General features: G+C 46.0%; 1 protein-coding gene across 3 annotated transcripts in view; it reads left to right on the top strand.

Annotated features, from left to right (window-relative positions):
• The window catches only part of LOC311139042 (solute carrier family 41 member 1-like), a 40,526-nt gene extending 28,988 nt beyond the window's left edge, over positions 1-11,538 (top strand). For all 3 annotated transcript variants that reach the window (XM_084173890.1, XM_084173889.1, XM_084173888.1), the window contains 5 exons: positions 3,426-3,570; positions 3,963-4,042; positions 6,625-6,759; positions 7,148-7,296; positions 8,552-11,538. In XM_084173890.1, the coding sequence (XP_084030016.1) occupies positions 3,426-3,570; positions 3,963-4,042; positions 6,625-6,759; positions 7,148-7,296; positions 8,552-8,734 (692 nt within the window). In that variant the 3' untranslated portion in view covers positions 8,735-11,538. The remainder of the gene's footprint in view (positions 1-3,425; positions 3,571-3,962; positions 4,043-6,624; positions 6,760-7,147; positions 7,297-8,551) is intronic.
• The last annotated feature ends 8,010 nt before the right edge of the window (positions 11,539-19,548 follow it).

Here is a 19,548-nt window from a genome sequence, read left to right as displayed (position 1 = left end):
ACCGTGTGGAGGCATTGGCTCGAAGAGGCGAAACACCCTTTCCTCGTCTGGACGGACCACCGTAACCTGGAGTACATCCGGGCAGCGAGGAGGCTGAATCCTCGCCAGGCCAGGTGGGCCCTATTCTTCACCCAGTTTGATTTTACACTGTCATACATTCCGGGTACGAAGAACGTGAAGGCAGACGCACTGTCCCGGCTGTATGACACAGAAGAGAGGCCCAGAGACAACACCCCCATACTCCCGGCCTTCTGCATTGTGGCACCGGTAGTATGGGCGATGGACGCAGATATAGAGCAGGCATTACGCACAGATCCATCTCCACCTCAGTGTCCAGCTGTGCTGCGGTAGTGCCTGTTCTTATCCATGATCGTCTGATCTTCTGGGCACACACGTCACCCTCCTCTGGTCACCCAGGTATCGGTCGTACAGTGCGCTGCCTGATAAGAAAGTACTGGTGGCCTACCTTGGCTAAGGACGTGAGGGTATACGTCTCCGCCTGCTCGGTGTGTGCCCAGAGTAAGGCACCTAGGCACCTCCCAGCGGGTAAGTTACAACCTTTACCAGTTCCACAATGACCATGGTCTCACCTTAGTGTTGATTTCTTGACTGATCTTCCCCTCTCCCAAGGTAACACCACCATCCTGCTTGTTGTGGACCACTTTTCCAAGTCCTGCCGCCTCCTTTTTCTCCCCGGTCTCCCCACGGCCCTGCAGACTGCGGAGGCCCTGTTTACTCATGTCTTCCGGCACTACGGGGTGCCAGAGGATATAGTGTCCGACCGAGGTCCCCAGTTCACGTCCAAGGTTTGGAAGGCGTTCATGGAACGTCTAGGGGTCTCGGTCAGCCTGACCTCTGGGTTCCACCCCGAGTCAAATGGGCAGGTGGAACGGTGAATCAGGATATGGGTAGGTTCCTGCGGTCCTACTGCCAGGACCGGCCGGGGGAGTGGTCGGTGTTCTTGCCATGGGCAGAATATGCCCAGAACTCTCTCCGCCACTCCTCTACTAACCTAACGCCATTCCAATGTGTTTTAGGTTACCAACCGGTTCTGGCACCGTGGCACCAGAGCCAGACCGAGGCTCCTGTGGTGGATGACTGGTTTCTGCGTGCAGAGGAGACGTGGGACGCTGCCCACATTCACCTTCAGCGCGACGTGCGTCATCAGAAGGCCAATGCTGACGTCACCACAGTGAGGCCCCGGTCTTCGTACCGGGGGATCGGGTCTGGCTCTCGACCCGGAATCTGCCCCTCCGCCTGCCCTGCCGGAAGCTGAGCCCGCAGTTTGTGGGGCCGTTCAAAGTCCTGAGGAGAATCAACGAGGTTACTTATAGGTTATTACTTCACCCTGATTACCGTATTAACCCCTCGTTTCATGTGTCTCTCCTCAGGCCGGTGGTGGTTGGTCCGCTCCAGGAGTCTGAGGTTCGGGAGGTTCCTCCACCTCCTCTGGACATCGAGGGGGCCCCGGCGTACTCTTTCCGTTCCATCCTGGATTCGAGGCGTCGGGCTTTCAGTACCTTGTGGAGTGGGAGGGGTACGGTCTGGAGGAACGGTGCTGGGTCACGATATCCTCGATCCCTCCCTGTTGCGGGATTTCCACCGTCGCCATCCGGCTCGCCCTGCTCCGTGTCCTCCTGGCCGTCCCCGAGGCCGGGGTTGGCGTGCTGCTGGAGCTGCGTGTCAAGGGGGGGGGGGGGGGGTACTGTCACGACTTCCGCCGAGGCTGCCTCCCCTCCTTGTTCAGGCAGGTTTCGGCATTCGTCGTCACCGGCTTACTAGCCACTGCCGCTCCATTATTCATCATTCCATTTGTCTTGTCTGGTCAATCACACACACCTGGTTCTTATCCCCTCATTAGTCCGTGAATAAGTGTTCCCTCTGCCCCCCTTGTCCTGTGGGTGATTGTTTTTTTGTGAGAGTAGTGTAGCTCGGTGGAGCTACTCGTACCTTATTATTATTATTGCCGGGGTAGAAATTTCCCCTGTGCCTGTTATTGTTGGAGCTACCGTTACATTGTATTGCCAGGGTAGATTTTCCCCTGTGCCTGTTTCGCTTGTCGCTATCCAGCGCTATTTGTGTACGACGGAATAAACTCTGCATTTGGTGATTACCCTCCTGCGCCTGACTCCTTCTATCACACTCATCACAGTAACGTTAAGTCGCTTGGTTATTCTAAACGGACCGTGTTGCAATCAAAGAGGCTATCTAGCCTAGCTTAGACAAAACATTTGCTAAAGTCGGCTAGCATGCATAACTTCTGGCAAATTAAACATCCTAGCTTTCCCCCGGCATTATGGCAACTCATTCCTATTTCCAATTCCTGGAGTTGGAGGGAGTGGAGGAAGCAGGGCTTGATTGCACCTCCGATAAGGAAGCAGCCCCCGAGCACTTGGCTTGGGTAACCCCGGAGCGAGGGGCCTTAGCACGGGTCTGAGGGACCAGTGCGCCCCTCTACAAAAACATTACTGTTACACACACACTCTGTGGTTCATATGAACCCTGAAATGAGCTGTCTGTCTCCAGCGCAATGCTTTTCATTCCCGAGAAGCAACAGCGGTTACATGCCATTTGTCCAGTACGAGCTTTACACAAGTACATTGAGCGGACCCAGGATATCCTGTTATGTGACCAGCTTTTTGTCTGTTTTGCACTTCCAGTTCACGGCAGGGTGCTCTCTAAGCAGTGTCTCTCCCACTGGAATGTGAAGGCTATCTCCCTGGCATATGGCTTCAAGGGGCAAGAGTTACCTCACCACACACTTTTGTGAGTTTTATCGCTTGGATGTCACTGCTCCCAGTGTAGCCCACAGTCTGCTTACAGCTGGGACAGGAGTGGGTCATTAGGCAGCACGCAGTGTGCACAATACCCAGACTACCGCATCTTGCGTGGTAGAGGTCTGGGTAGTCTGCCATGGGCCATTTCATTTGGTATCCATTGGGGCCGGTTTGGGGCGGGATTTCATTTCCCCATAGTTGTGTTGTACCGACTGAAAAGGAATGTAAAGTTAGGACTATAACTACTGTTCCCTGAAGGAGGGAAACGAGGTACAACACAACTATGGGGAAATTAATTAAAGGAATGAATCCGAGCCTCGGCTTATCACCTGTGGAAGGCTGGGCTTCCAGCGAGGCGCAGATTTCATTATCCTTGTCAGGCATGATTTCAGTTCTTCAATCGAAGTCGCGAGAGTGCGACTCCCCATAGTTGGGTTGTACCTCGTTTCCCTCCTTCAGGGAACAGTAGTTACAGTCATAATGTTACGTTCGCTGGTTATTGCAGGTCTGCTTGATAAATGTCTAACACAGTGTATTGGGTGTGTTCCAGATACAAATTTTAACACTTATTTTATACCTGTGTAAAAAAATTGTATGTGGAATCTGCTCACCTTCTCACACACACTCGCTACCTGTCCTGTCTTCCAGAGATGTGGTACCTGCCTGTGCTGGTGTGTGGCTTCTTCCTGGTTCTCATCCCGCTGTGGGTGGTCATTGCCCGGCGCTCTCCTCCAATTAGAGAGGTCCTGAGGTCTGGGTGGCAGCCCGTCATCGTGGCCATGTCCATCAGCAGGTAAAGGCCTGGGACTTTCAACAATCTATTGTAATTCAATCAACATTCTATCAATATTCAATCAATGTTCTATTAATGATATACAAAAGACTCAGGAGCTTCCAACTAGCTTTCAAGGAGACAAATATGCAGTATATGTGTCTTGAAGGTCTTAATTGCTTCCTCTTTTGTCACCTTTATCTAAACTGATTTGATATAACTGGACAGGTAAAATATACTTCTCAGTAGGCTTCCATGCACCATTTCGCTTTCATCTATCCTCTCCTTTCAGATCAATGCAGATAATTTTTTTTAGAACTTTTATGACATATTATGACATGTCCCTTAGACACTTTTCAGCTTTGAACATGTTAAGTGGCGTTTGTGTCCCATTGTGTCCTTTTAAACCACAGTATCGGAGGCCTTATACTGGACAAGACCGTGAGCGACCCAAACTTTGAGGGCATGGCGGTATTCACCCCAGTAATCAACGGTGAGTGGACCGAACCATACTCCTCAAACAAATCAAAGGGTGGGACCTTCGTATAATTCAATGCTCAGATTAAAATCTTATTTCAATGTTGAATAGTTCCTACTTCCTCCTAACTAACAAATATCCTCAAGAATCCACCCGAGAAACAGCTGTCCCACTGGGCAAATACTGGTTGAATCAATGTAGTTTCCACATCATTTCAACCAAGAAAATCAATGTGATGACGTTGAATCAACGTGGAAAACTGATTGGATTTGCAAAAAGTCATCAACATAAGGGCATTTAGTCATTTTTTCACCCAACTTTTAACCTAAATCCAAGATATGGTGACGTTGTTGATTTCACGTTGAATTCATGTTAGTTGACAACTCAACCAAATGTAAATCAAAACTAGAGGTTGAACGTCTGTGCCCAGTGGGATATGGGAAAAACTAGAAACAGGTTTAACCTTTTTGCAATGCTGCTTACCCTTACTAAATATGTCTCTCGTAAAACCACCATTAAATCTCATTTGTGCTCATGTCGGGAAATGGGTTTGAGTCAAGAAGCCATAGCTTAATTGGTCTCAAGTGGTTATAAACAGAGCATCACTTTCCTTATATATATGTTATCCCTAGCCTGTCCACTACTGTAACATATTATGTAAGCTTAAATGTCAAATCTGGTACTCCTTTCCCTCAAAGACAACATCTGGTTGTCTTGGTAGAGAGATATATGACGTATGAGAAAATAGATGGGCGTGGGATCTTGTCCTGTTACATTTAAACTGTCTTTGAAGTGTGACAGTAAATTACTATAATTTGTGTGATTGTTTACAAAGCACAACAGCTTAATGTAAAGCATCTAAATGGCATCAACATTTTATTTCATTAGTCATAAGTCAGCTCCACACAAGTTGCAGAGTGCCAAGTCACTAAAGGCCTAGTCTGTGATATTTACAGACATTTTTGATCATTTAAGTTAGTGATATATACCTGTTAATTGTGAAGAATATCACTTATAAATGCATTATGAGTCTTGAAAGCCATGACTATGTGGCCTCCCGAGATGTTTATTACTTATATGGAATAAAAGGACACTAATTTAAACCACTCAGCAGCCTAGTCAGAACATCAGAGGGGAAGGAGGAATGTTTTGAAGTTCCCACATCAGTAAATAAGACTCTTTAGTATGGCGATGTTTGTAACCCATGGCTAGCCACCATCACTGGAGAGGAATAACAATAGGGTTTACATAAACCTCAGCCTGTTTTGAATGAAAACTATACATTCTCTGCTTCGGATTTCCTCTACACTGCATCTTTGCCAGCCTCAGCTAGCGATACTAAAGCTTTTCGCTTTTATCTGCATTTCAAGACAGGAAGTACATTTGCATTGCCATTCAGTGTTTCTTTCTCTCTCTTACTCGCTCTTTCTTTCTCCCTCCATCCCTGTTTATGTCTCTCTCACCGCTCTCCCTCTGCCTCCCTCACAATATCTCTCTTCCTCTCTCTCTCCTTCTGCCTCAATCACTCTCTCCCTCTCCACCTCTCTCCCTTCCTCTTCCCCCATCCAATAATATAGTGTCTAAATGGGTAAACTCATTGACTTAGCTGTAGGCTGTGGAAGCATGGCTGTTGAGAATGTGATTTTAAGAGCTATTGCAGGGAACTACAGCGAGACACGCTCAAGGCTATTAGACATATTTTTATCCCTCTCAGAGAGACGCGCTCAAGGCTATAAGATATGCATTTATTATCCCTCTCATTTGGTCCTTCCATGTTTCTGAGTGAGGATGTGGTTAGGGTTATAAGGATCATATTGAGTTTCTCATGACTGGATGATACAAAGGATTAAGTAGAGGAACAGTTGTTGAAGTCTGCACCGACGCGCAGACTTCAACAACACCTGTAGCGTTGTGCTTGCTACCACGCTTTTAATGCTTCTCTGATTTGAAGAGAAGCGGTATAATCTCATTGTCACGACTTCCTCCGAAGCTGCCTCCTCTCCTTGTTCGGGCAGGCTTCGGCCTTCTAGCCACTGCCGCTCCTCATCTCATCATTACATTTCTTTTGTCTTGGTTATTACACACACCTGGTTCATATCCCCTCATCAGTACCTGGTATAAGTGTTCCCTCTGCCCCCTTGTCTTTGTGTGTGATTGTTTATTGTGGAGGTTAGATTAGCTCGGTGGAGCTCTTGTATTTTGTATCGGCGGGATATTCACCCGTGTGCCTTGTTGTTTCCAGTGCGCCGTATATTTCTGCAGTGTTTGACGCATTGCTGCGTACTGCTGTGTCAACGGAATAAACCTGTTCTTCTGTGATTTACCCTCCTGCGCCTGACTCCTTCAAATCACATCACCACACTCATGGACACAAGATCATGCTCTCTCTGTGCACAAACTCACTTTACAGATATGCCATTACAGTTACAGCAGAATAAGCCCTACAATTACCTTAAAGATGCTTCATAACCTTGAAAATACATATCATTTATTAAAGCTCAAGCCTAAATATGTAACAGACAATTTCAACAAATGATACCACAAAAAAACACCTACCTCTATTTCCAATGATTGTTATGTTCCTTCCCTTCACCCAGGTGTGGGAGGTAACTTGGTGGCCATCCAGGCCAGCCGCATCTCCACTTACCTCCACTACTGGAGCATGCCTGGGACCCTGCCCTCCAAGATGGCACAACACTGGCCTGGCCCCTGCCTGACCTTCTGCTCCTCAGGTCAGCAGTCAAAACACACTTCAAAAGTAACACAAACAAGCACAGGGGGCAAATTGGGGTCAAGGGAACAGTGCTCCACCACCTTAGGATAGGAGAAAGCATTTTTGTTGAATCGATTTTGTAATTGAAAGGCAACCAGTTATGGGAAAAATGTATTCACCTACAGTACAAAATCCCAATTTGACTACTGCACACATCCACACACAATATTACTTACCCATAGCAGTCGTCAGTTGACATTACCCTGCCTTGTCTTGCACACTTCCTCGTAGACGATAAAAGGATTGCTAACTTTTTTAAGTTTTAGATTATGTTCGACTTACCTAGGGTGTTGTCATTTCATCCAAACTGTTTTAAAGTCCTCTAAGTCTCCTGTTTACATCTACAGGGGTCAACTCCAAGTCAGCCAGGGTTCTGATCTTCCTGGTGGTTCCGGGTCACCTGATCTTCCTCTACACCATCCACTTACTGAAGGGTGGCCATGGCGCCCTCACGCCTGCCTTCGTCTGCCTTTACCTGTGTGCAGCCCTGCTACAGGTCAGAGGTCAAATGTATATGTACCACAGACATGAAACTATCTAAACCATAGACCGTATACAACTCCTACTGTAACAGCTGCATACTGTGTAGTGAAAAATCTATAAATAAAAAATATCACAAGAAAAGCTGACATTTGGACATAATAATAATTAATTAGAGTGCAATTATTTATTTAGGTTTTTTGGTCTATAACTAAACTTCAATGGTTGAAACCAAATAGGAATTGTGTAGAAATGATAATGGTGCTTTTTCAAATACTATAACACCCCTGTGTTATAATATTTTATTCTATATCATTTCATTTAACCGAGTTATTCCATAGTGACGCACTGCAAAAAGAAAGTAGGACAACTGTATTGCCATAAACCTGTGAACTTTGTGAAAATGTTAGGTGAATATTTATTTTCTCTGCAGCTCTTTTTTGTTTGGATCTCGCACATTAAGGGGGGTTTGGGTCGAGGGAATCATAGGCTTACACTAAAATCATTGGGCTGACTTTATCACGTCAAGATAAACAACGGCCTTAGTAGAAATGTTTCATAAAAGATTTACAGTTTCTCAGCCCTCTTGCTTGGCTGAACTCCAGCGCTGCAATTCAAACCACATGTTGCTGAAACAGGTCGACCAACAGACTGACACGTCTGGTTAGACCACAACAGTGTTTTAGTCCTGCTGTTTATCACATCGAATGGTCTTTTTCAGTAGAGTTGAAATTACCTGTGTTGTCATCTGCAACTTTTTAGGGTTAACTTGATAGCCACTTATCAGTAGGGGACATATAAAAATTATTATACACTGTATACAGCAACAGACAGATGTGGCTTACAAAAACCATATGTGATATAACTGTGCTGACTTGTGCAAGAGCATATGTGTAATAGTAACTATTTAAACCTAGACCGTATAAAAACAAGATCTAAACCAAGAGGCAATAGAATGATTACTGCTCAATAAAGAGTCAAGGATTGGGTTTGACTAAAGTCCAGCATACACAGTGGGTTATCAGGCCCAGCATAGCCAAATACTGTATCAGCTCTTCTCAGCATTGCTCCATGCACATAACCAAAGCTTAATCGTTCAGTTCCAACCAGTATGAACATAACAGTGGCATACAATGGAACAGAGGAGCGCTTGTTTGGTTATAGTTGTCCGACAAGAGGTGCCCTTTGAAAATGGGGATGAATACTTGCACAAGAAAAAATAAGTTGATGCTGGTAGTGTGAACAATACATATGTTTATTGTTATTCACAGGTGGTGATTCTGCTGTACACGGCTGACCTGATGGTCCGCTGGATGTGGCGGCGGGGGCTGGACCCGGACAACTACTCTATCCCGTACCTCACGGCTCTGGGGGACCTGTTGGGGACCGGCTTCCTGGCCCTGACATTCAGAGCCGTTCTATTGGGCATTTCCTCTGGGATGAAGGGGGTTTGAGAGAAGGAAGGCGCTAATCCATCAGCCTATTTCTATCCAACATGGTCTCATTGAATATATTAAAATAGTGACATTTAGCTATTGTAGTTATATGTCACTTATGCTGACGTATTATATGTGGTTCTGTTCATCCATAAGCAACTCTGTTCAGGTCAAATTTTGTATTTAACCTTTATTTAACCAGGTAAGCCAGTTGAGTACAAGTTCTCATTTACAACTGCAACCTGGCCAAGATAAAGCAAAGCAGTGCGATAAAAACAACAACAACACAGAGTTACACATGGGATAAACAAAACATACAGTCAATAACACAATAGAAAATGTATGTACAGTGTGTGCAAATGTAGTAAGTTATGGAGGTAAGGCAATAAATAGTCCATAGTGCAAAATAATTACAATTTAGTATTACATTTAAGTGATAATGGCCGAGAAGCTGGCGTCCGGAGGATATATTGGCATGGGTGTTGTTAGGCCCGAGACGAAGTGCCAATATATCCTCCAAACACCGGCTTCGAGGACATTATCACTTTTATACAACAGGTTACCAACATATTCAAATAATGATTGACATATTTTCATTAAAAACTGTATTTATATGAATTTATTCATACTATTTCATCCTTCCACAGGATATAGTCCCGACACAAATCTAGGGTTGCTACCCAAGCCGTTCTATCGGTTCGGTTGCCAGAGATGCGACCCAGTCGTTCAGTCTTTTTGTTCTATATCTATAGACGCGACCCAGTCGTTCGTTCTAAATGTTCCATTGCCATATTGGCTGGCAACGTTCTTATTCCTTGCTTGCTAGCTAGCCAACTACGGCTAACTTACGGTCATGTCAAAAAGTGCAGTCAGAACAACAGCAAAGTAACTGCATTTGTATTTGTTTAAGCTTTTTTCTAGTGACATTTATTTGGATACATCCATAACAATGAGCTAATGAGGCGCGATTTCACCTGGCATAGAAAATGTGCTCACTGGTCAGGACACTGTTGTTCAGAGGAGCTAGCCAACAACACAGCTAACACAATCACTTCAAACTGAAGCTGGAAAGACTGCAAACTAGCTGCACTTGGTTTCGTTTGACCTTTTTTCAATTTACATTTCTTTGTATATGTCCATTAAAATGATGCCAGCTGATTCATGATTTCGACTGGCTGAGAAACGCTGCCTGTCTGCCCGTCTCGTCCAGACACATTCATTACTATGGGACAGCTGGAGATCGAATTTGAATATTGAAACAATGTTGCAAATGTCGGAGAGACAGACAGCAAGGTTTATACAAATCTCCGTTGTTGAAAACTAAATGTTAGTCTAAAAGAAATGTGAGATAATGTCTAGATGCTTTTTATAGTGGAGATACGTTTATAAATTGCTTGGCTGGGTTGATGAGACAGTGGATTGCGCAGCCAGATGGAACAGAGTAAATAGGCATTTTAAGGTCATAGATTTAGCCGGTGGTAATTTGTGGAATAGACACCGGCTGGAATGCAGTTTTAACCAAACAGCATTCAGGATTAGACCCACCCGTTGTATAAACTACTGTATGCAAGTGGCTGGAATTAAGAAGTGAGGGAGAAAAGTTTCAACAACATAGTTTACACACTGTAGTTTCACAGGCCTCCCTTCCAACCACCACGCTTGACTTCACATAGTCTCTCCGATAAGAAATGAATGCTGCTAGGGGAGTAGCTGTATACTGTAGCTCGATATGCTTTGAGCACCCAATAACCATATCGACACTTACTGTTGAGAAGTGCTCTGATGTCTGTAAATGCTTTATAGTAAACTGGCAAATGCTCTGTATTGAGCAATAATGTTGTCTGTCTATACATTTATCCTCATGCTCAAAAATGGTTCCCTTGTGAGTTTAGTCACAACAGCACTCTCTACACAATATTAGTCAATAGATGACACAGGGTGTATATGTCACAATTTCAATGATCGAACACTGCGATTTTCATTTGTGCCTTCAAACTATTACTGTACAAGCTAGAGGAGTCATGTATTTCTTTCTATTGTTAGGCAAGTTATGACATCAGCAATGTTGCTTAATCGTCAGTTAGTCTGACGCATTTCATTGGTTTAAAAGTGAATGTTTGTATCAATGTATCCAAGACATACCACTGCTTGACACACATTTCTAAATGATACATTTTTTTTGCGTAAAATAAGTGTTATGAATTTCTCTTCAAATAAATGGGGCCTTTTAAATAAATGAATATGCACTTTTAAAAACAGGCTTAAATCATATTAGCTGTTCTGCATGGAACATAACAATATGACTTCCACTAAAGATGTTAGTTGTTAGAGTCGTATTTTTAAATTGTACAGGACACATGTTGACTTAGTACAGTGGCTTGCGAAAGTATTCACCCCCCTTGGCATTTTTCCTGTTTTGTTGCCTTACAACCTGGAATTAATTTTTTTGGGGGGGTTGTATCATTTTGATTTACACAACATACCTACCAATTTGAAGATGCAAAATATTTTTATTGTGAAACAAACAAGAAATAAGACAAAAAAACGGAACACTTGAGCATGCATAACTATTCACCTTTTGCAGCAATTACAGCTGCAAGTCTCTTGGGGTATGTCTCTATAAGCTTGGCACATCTAGCCACTGGGATTTTTGCAGATTCTTCAAGGCAAAACTGCTCCAGCTCCTTCAAGTTCGATGGGTTCCGCTGGTGTACAGCAATCTTTAAGTCTTACCACAGATTCTCAATTGGATTGAGGTCTGGGCTTTGACTAGGCCATTCCAAGACATTTAAATGTTTCCCCTTAAACCACTCGAGTGTTGCTTTAGTAGTATGCTTAGGGTCATTGTCCTGCTGGAAGGTGAACCTCCGTCCCAGTCTCAAATCTCTGGAAGACTGAAACAGGTTTCCCTCAAGAATTTCCCTGTATTTAGCGCCATTCATCATTCCTTCAATTCAGACCAGTTTCCCAGTCCCTGCCGATGAAAAACATCCCCACAGCATGATGCTGCCACCACCATGCTTCACTGTGGGGATGGTGTTCTCGTGGTGATTAGAGGTGTTGGGTTTGTGCCAGACATAGCATTTTCCTTGATGGCCAAAAAGCTCAATTTTAGTCTCATCTGACCAGAGTACCTTCTTCCATATGTTTGGGGAGTCTCCCACATGCCTTTTGGCGAACACCAAACGTGTTTGCTTATTTTTTTCTTTAAGCAATGGCTTTTTTCTGGCCACTCTTCCGTAAAGCCCAGCTCTGTGGAGTGTACGGCTTAAAGTGGTCCTATGGGACAGATACTCCAATCTCCGCTGTGGAGCTTTGCAGCTCCTTCAGGGTTATCTTTGGTCTCTTTGTTACCTCTCTGATTAATGCCATCCTTGCCTGGTCCGTGAGTTTTGGTGGGCTGCCCTCTCTTGGCAGGTTTGTTGTGGTGCCATATTCTTTCCATTTTTTAATAATGGATTTAATGGTGCTCTGTGGGATGTTCAAAGTTTCTGATATTTTTTTTTAACCCAACCCTGATCTGTACTTCTTCACAGCTTTGTCCCTGACCTGTTTGTAGAGCTCCGTGGTCTTCATGGTGCCCCTTGCTTAGTGGTGTTGCAGACTCTGGGGCCTTTCAGAACAGGTGTATATATACTGAGATCATGTGACACTTACATTGCACACAGGTGGACTTTATTTAACTAATTATGTGACTTCTGAAGGTAATTGGTTGCACCAGATCTTATTTAGGGGCTTCATAGCAAAGTGGGTGAATACATATGCACGCACCACTTTTCCGTTATTTATTTTTTCATTTCACTTCACCAATTTGGATTATTTTGTGTATGTCAATTACATGAAATCCAAATAAAAATCTATTTAAATTACAGGTTGTTATGCAACAAAATAGAAAAAAAGGCCAAGGGGGATGAATACTTTTGCAAGGCACTGTATGCATGCTTCTGACTAGATCATACCTAGAGCAGGTTATTTTACTAACACTATTACTTTGTTTCAATGTGTTCCATTGTTGGAATAAAACCATTCACATACAATGCCTGTCTTCCATTTTATGACCCCACTTATATTACAGTACAATCAATACATGTCATGTGATTTTACAATGATTTTACAAAACAGATTTTTTAAAAATATGACCTCACCACTAACACTCAAATACGCATGCATGTGGCAGCCCTGTATTTCAACACCACAGCACACAGTGCATGATGGGAATGAACTACTAAACTATCTCCACGTTTGAGTGGTGCGCAGAATCACTGATCTACAAATCACCTTGCGTTCCAAACAACTACATCCTAAGTGATGTAGATTAGGAAATCGGTGCAAACTGGGCATTGCTCTGGCCGATCATCTGCAACGCGGGGCGAAGCTCGTCAGTCTCCACCTCCAGACCAGAATGTGCCCAGAGGATATACTGTAATTACCTGTGCTGAACACAGTTATCCCAATAGTTATTTCACACAACACGGTAAAATGCCAGTTACTGTGCAGATTTCCTAAAGCGATGCCCATGCTGGTGCTGTAGGTATAGAACCGTGTCGGGGTCAAGGTTTGTGGCTCTCGGCTGTGTGTGGAGCACATACAGTACACATACTGTAGAAGAGTACACATACAGCACTCTTAGAAAAAAGGGTTCCAAAATAGTTATTCAGCTGTCCCCATAAGATAACCCCTTTGGTTTCCACCCCTTTGGTTTCTTCTATGGAAACCAAAAAGGGTTATTCAAAGGGTTCTCCCATGGGGACAACTGAAGAACCCCTTTAGGTTGTAGATAGCACCTTTTTTTTCTAAGAGTGTATAAGAGCCTTGTTGACCCTGTGTCAGAGAACATGACAGGTATTCAGATTGAGTGAAGTCTTTGACAAATGGCTTTTGCTTAAAGTGGAACTGACAGCATTTTAGCAACATGAAATCGTATTAAAATCTCTTCATATACACACCCAGGAAGAATATGACCTTTTTTTTTTAAATTGCTGGCGAGCACTTAGATATGATCATGTTCAGGTGTTCATAAATTCTTAGAATAGAATTACATATACTAAGGCATTTCACAAGCGTGTGTGAACCATGCTCTCATACAATAAAAGAGGGCCCCGTGTAGCTCAGTTGGTAGAGCATGGCACTTGCAACGCCAGGGTTGTAGGTTCGTTTCCCACGGGGGGCCAGTATGAAAAATGTATGCACTCACTAACTGTAAGTCGCTCTGGATAAGAGCGTCTGCTAAATGACGTAAATGTAATGTAAATGTATTTGTGAAAATTCTATAGCAATATAGAGTGGGAAAGCGGCCTTGCATTTGGACAATTAATAGACACTGCCGTAAATAAAACCTAATAAAAACCATCTGTCTCGTCCAAGACTGGAGTCTACGCAGACCGGTGCGCCATAGCCAATCAGAGCTACAGTAGGCGTTTATGCAAAAAAGCCATTTGCCACACCGTCCTGCAATCATTCACTTTAAACTGGACTGTGTGTTTACAGGCAGTTGCAACAGCGCGACTTTAGATCATTACCAAAAAGCCACAAAATACACCTGAATGGATTTCTGCAAATATGTAAATACTACGGGAGTCTTCTTACATTTGGGAACTTTACAGTCCTATTGATCTAACAACCATGAAAAGCTAGGATCTCTCTCCCTCAGTTATGCACATCAGCAACAACAAGATCAACAACTAATGCTAGCCAGAGCAAGATGAGCTAAAATCTAACGAAGGAACATTAGATAAACCCTCAAACTTTTTAACTAGTTGCCTGTCAAAATTGCACTAATAAATTATGGGGATTGTAGCCTATTCGTCCTTCTGCAGCTTGCCTGCCAATGCTTAAATTCTTGTCCCATCCAAGCCCCCAAGCTAACTGGCTAAAGTTGGTTCGCTTGCTAGCTAGCTACTTCCAGACACAAATGAACACCTGACTCTGACCATTTTACTCGAGTAGCAGAGCTGGCTAGGCTGTTTACATGTTATCTAGAGTGTGCATGACTAACTATTACTTTTTTTGACTAGGTTTACTGACACCAGTCATATCTAGCGGGTGTTGAGCATTCGTAAATTCATCAATTATTCTGCGCTCTGGCACACTCAGATGAGAGTGCTCTGAAATCGGAGTAGATAGCCAGAGTGAATTTGCGAACGCAAGATATATGCTAACTGGATAGCAGTCATTCAAGTTCTTGCTAGCTAACCAAATGACACCTGCATCCCTAGCTGTATATAGCCACCGAAAAACGATATGAGGGGAAAAGGTCAGTCACTCACGCACTCCTCCAATGACATTACATGACATCCTCCTAGCAGCTATCTAGCTAACGTTAGGCTCCGTGTTTTTAGCTTGCTACATAAATAGATACGCTAGCCTATTAGTCACGTTATGACAGACTTGTGATCATTGCCCTTGCTAGTTTGATTGTAATGACATTCCCAGCCTTAGTTACAGTGAGGGAAAAAAGTATTTGATCCCCTGCTGATTTTGTACGTTTGCCCACTGACAAAGACATGATCAGTCTATAATTTTAATGGTAGGTTTATTTGAACAGTGAGAGACAGAATAACAACAACAAAAGTCAAGAAAAACGCATGTCAAAAATGTTATAAATTGATTTGCATTTTAATGAGAGAAATAAGTATTTGACCCCTCTGCAAAACATGACTTAGTACTTGGTGGTCAGACGTTTCTTGTAGTTGGCCACCAGGTTTGCACACATCTCAGGAGGGATTTTGTTCCACTCCTCTTTGCAGATCTTCTCCAAGTCATTAAGGTTTCGAGGCTGACTGTCACGATCGTCTAAAACAGGAGACCAAGGCGCAGCGCGTTGAGTGAACATGATGACTTTAATTGAATTAAAGCAACACCGAAACAACAAACAAAATGACGAAAGTGAAGTCCAATAGTGACTCTGACTAAACAGGAACAAAAACCCACAACCCCAAGGTGAAAACACACAGTATAAATATGGCTCCCAATCAGAGATAACGAGCCGACAGCTGACACTCGTTACCTCCGATTGGGAGTCATCGACCAAACATAGAAAACGACAACCTAGACACCCAACATAGAACAAAACCACATAGACTGCACACACCCTGGCTCAACATAATGAGTCCCAGAACCAGGGTGTGACAGTACCCCCCCCTAAAGGTGCGGACTGCGACCGCGCCTCAAAACCCCCAAACAGGGGAGGGCTGGGCGGGCATACCTCCTCGGTGGCGGTTCTGGCTCCGGCCTAGACCACCACCCCACCATAGTCACTACCCGCTTACGTAGGTTCCTCCAAATGACCACCACCGGTTTAAGGGGCAGCCCCGGACTAAGAGGCAGCACCGGACTAAGGGGCAGCACCGGACTAAGGGGCAGCACCGGACTAAGGGGCAGCACCAGACTAAGGGGCAGCACCGGACTAAGGGGCAGTACCGGACTAAGGGGCAGCACCAGGATAAGGGGCAGCACCTGACTCAATGGCGGATCCTGGCTGGCTGGCTCTGGCGGATCCTGGCTGGACGGCTCTGGCGGATCCTGGCTGAACGGCTCATGGCTGGCTGAAGGATCTGGCTGCTCATGGCTGGCTGACGGATCTGGCTGCTCATGGCTGGCTGACGGATCTGGCTGCTCATGGCTGGCCGACGGATCTGGCTGCTCATGGCTGGCCGACGGATCTGGCTGCTCATGGCTGGCCGACGGATCTGGCTGCTCATGGCTGGCTGACGGATCTGGCTGCTCATGGCTGGCTGATGGATCTGGCCGCTCATGGCTGGCCGACGGATCTGGCTGATCCTGTCTGGCCGAAGGCTCTGGCTGATCCTGTCTGGCGGAAGGCTCTGGCTGATCCGGTCTGGCGGAAGGCTCTGGCTGATCCTGTCTGGCCGAAGGCTCTGGCTGATCCTGTCCGGCGGAAGGCTCTGGCTGATCCTGTCTGGCGGAAGGCTCTGGCTGATCCGGTCTGGCGGAAGGCTCTGGCTGATCCTGTCTGGCGGAAGGCTCTGGCTGATCCTGTCTGGCGGAAGGCTTTAGCAGCTCCGGTCTGGCGGACGGCTCTGACGGCTCATGGCAGACGGGCGGCTTATGCAGCGCTTGGCAGACGGACAGTTCAGACGGCGTTGGGCAGACAGGCAGTTCAGGCGCCGTTGGGCAGACGGGCAGTTCAAGCGCCGTTGGGCAGACGGGCAGTTCAGGCGCCGTTGGGCAGACGGGCAGTTCAGGCGCCGCTGGGCAGACGGGCAGTTCAGGCGCCGTTGGGCAGACGGGCAGTTCAGGCGCCGTTGGGCAGACGGGCAGTTCAGGCGCCGTTGGGCAGACGGCAGACTCTGGCCGGGCGACGCGCACCGTAGACTTGGTGCGGGTGGCAGGAACAGGCCGGACCGGGCTGGCGACGCGCACCGTAGACTTGGTGCGGGTGGCAGGAACAGGCCGGACCGGGCTGGCGACGCGCACCGTAGACTTGGTGCGGGTGGCAGGAACAGGCCGGACCGGGCTGGCGACGCGCACCGTAGACTTGGTGCGGGTGGCAGGAACAGGCCGGACCGGGCTGGCGACGCACACCGTAGACTTGGTGCGGGTGGCAGGAACAGGCCGGACCGGGCTGGCGACGCACACCGTAGACTTGGTGCGGGTGGCAGGAACAGGCCGGACCGGGCTGTGGAGACGGATAGGAGGCCTGGAGCGAACAGCGGACACCACCCGTCCTGGCTGAATGCCTACCCTCACACACTCTGTGTGAGGCATCCGCACAGGACATACAGGGCGGTGTACCCCTGGCCTGGTGGCCTCCTGGATACTCCCCCTTTTCTCCTCCGTCAGCCCCGTCGTCCATGCCGTGTGCCCCCCCCTAAAAATTTTCTGGGGTTGACTCACGACCCTCCGACGATGGCCCTGCTGCCGCCGTTGCTCCTCTCTCGCCAGGGCCTTGATCCTTCCCCAAGGTCCCTTGCCTCCGAGCATGTCCTCCCAGGACCACGATGTGCCCACCTGGGCCATCGCCAGCCTCTCTATCTCCTTGCCCGGTGCCTCCTCCCATGTCCAGTCTCCTTGCTCCTGGACACGCTGCTTGGTCTTTCTTTGGTGGGTTTTTCTGTCACGATCGTCTAAAACAGGAGACCAAGGCGCAGCGCGTTGAGTGAACATGATGACTTTAATTGAATTAAAGCAACACCGAAACAACAAACAAAATGACGAAAGTGAAGTCCAATAGTGACTCTGACTAAACAGGAACAAAAACCCACAACCCCAAGGTGAAAACACACAGTATAAATATGGCTCCCAATCAGAGATAACGAGCCGACAGCTGACACTCGTTACCTCCGATTGGGAGTCATCGACCAAACATAGAAAACGACAACCTAGACACCCAACATAGAACAAAACCACATAGACTGCACACACCCTGGCTCAACATAATGAGTCCCAGAACCAGGGTGTGACACTGACATTTGACAACTCGATCCTTCAGCTCCCTCCACAGATTTTCTATGGGATTAAGGTCTGGAGACTGGCTAGGCCACTCCAGGATCTTAATGTGCTTCTTCTTGAGCCACTCCTTTGTTGCCTTGGCCGTGTGTTTTGGGTCATTGTCATGCTGGAATACCCATCCACGACCCATTTTCAATGCCCTGGCTGAGGGAAGGAGGTTCTCACCCAAGATTTGACGGTACATGGCGCCGTCCATCGTCCCTTTGATGCGGTGAAGTTGTCCTGTCCCCTTAGCAGAAAAACACCCCCAAAGCATAATGTTTCCACCTCCATGTTTGACGGTGGGGATGGTGTTCTTGGGGTCATAGGCAGCATTCCTCCTCCTCCAAACACGACGAGTTGAGTTGATGCCAAAGAGCTCGATTTTGGTCTCATCTGACCACAACACTTTCACCCAGTTCTCCTCTGAATCATTCAGATGTTCATTGGCAAACTTCAGACAGCCCTGTATATGTGCTTTCTTGAGCAGGGGGACCTTGCGGGCGCTGCAGGATTTCAGTCCTTCACAGCGTAGTGTATTACCAATTGTTTTCTTGGTGACTATGGTCCCAGCTGCCTTGAGATCATTGACAAGATCCTCCCGTGTAGTTCTGGGCTGATTCCTCACCGTTCTCATGATCATTGCAACTCCACGAGGAGAGATCTTAAATGGAGCCCCAGGCCAAGGGAGATTGACAGTTATTTTGTGTTTCTTCCATTTGCAAATAATCGCACCAACTGTTGTCACCTTCTCACCAAGCTGCTTGGCGATGGTCTTGTAGCCCATTCCAGCCTTGTGTAGGTCTACAATCTTGTCCCTGACATCCTTGGAGAGCTCTTTGGTCTTGGCCATGGTGGAGAGTTTGGAATCTGATTGATTGCTTCTGTGGACAGGTGTCTTTTATACAGGTAACAAGCTGAGATTAGGAGCACTCCCTTTAAGAGTGTGCTCCTAATCGCAGCTCGTTACCTGTATAAAATACACCTGGGAGCCAATTTATATTATTTATGACATGCGTTTTTCTGGATTTTTTTGTTGTTATTCTGTCTCTCACTGTTCAAATAAACCTACCATTAAAATTATAGACTGATCATTTCTTTGTCAGTAGGGGATCAAATACTTTTTTACCTCACTGTACATTATTGTACAGTGAGGTTTTGTCCAAAATATTATCGTTTTTGTCCAAAATATTGAGTCATTGAAATCTAAAACAACATTGGAGGCGGCTTATTGTAGAGAAATGAACATTAAATTCTCTGGCAACAGCTCTGGTGGACATTATTGCAGTCAGCATGCCAATTGCACACTCCCTCAAAACTTGAGGTATCTGTGGCATTGTGTTGTGTGACAAAACTGCACATTTTAGAGTGGCTTTTTATTG

The sequence above is a fragment of the Coregonus lavaretus genome, assembly GCF_964263955.1.
Source record: "Coregonus lavaretus genome assembly, chromosome: 12".
NCBI lineage: Eukaryota > Metazoa > Chordata > Actinopteri > Salmoniformes > Salmonidae > Coregonus > Coregonus lavaretus.
The sequence above is the reverse complement of the archived record's forward strand: the minus strand, read 5'-3'. Positions and strand labels throughout refer to the sequence as shown.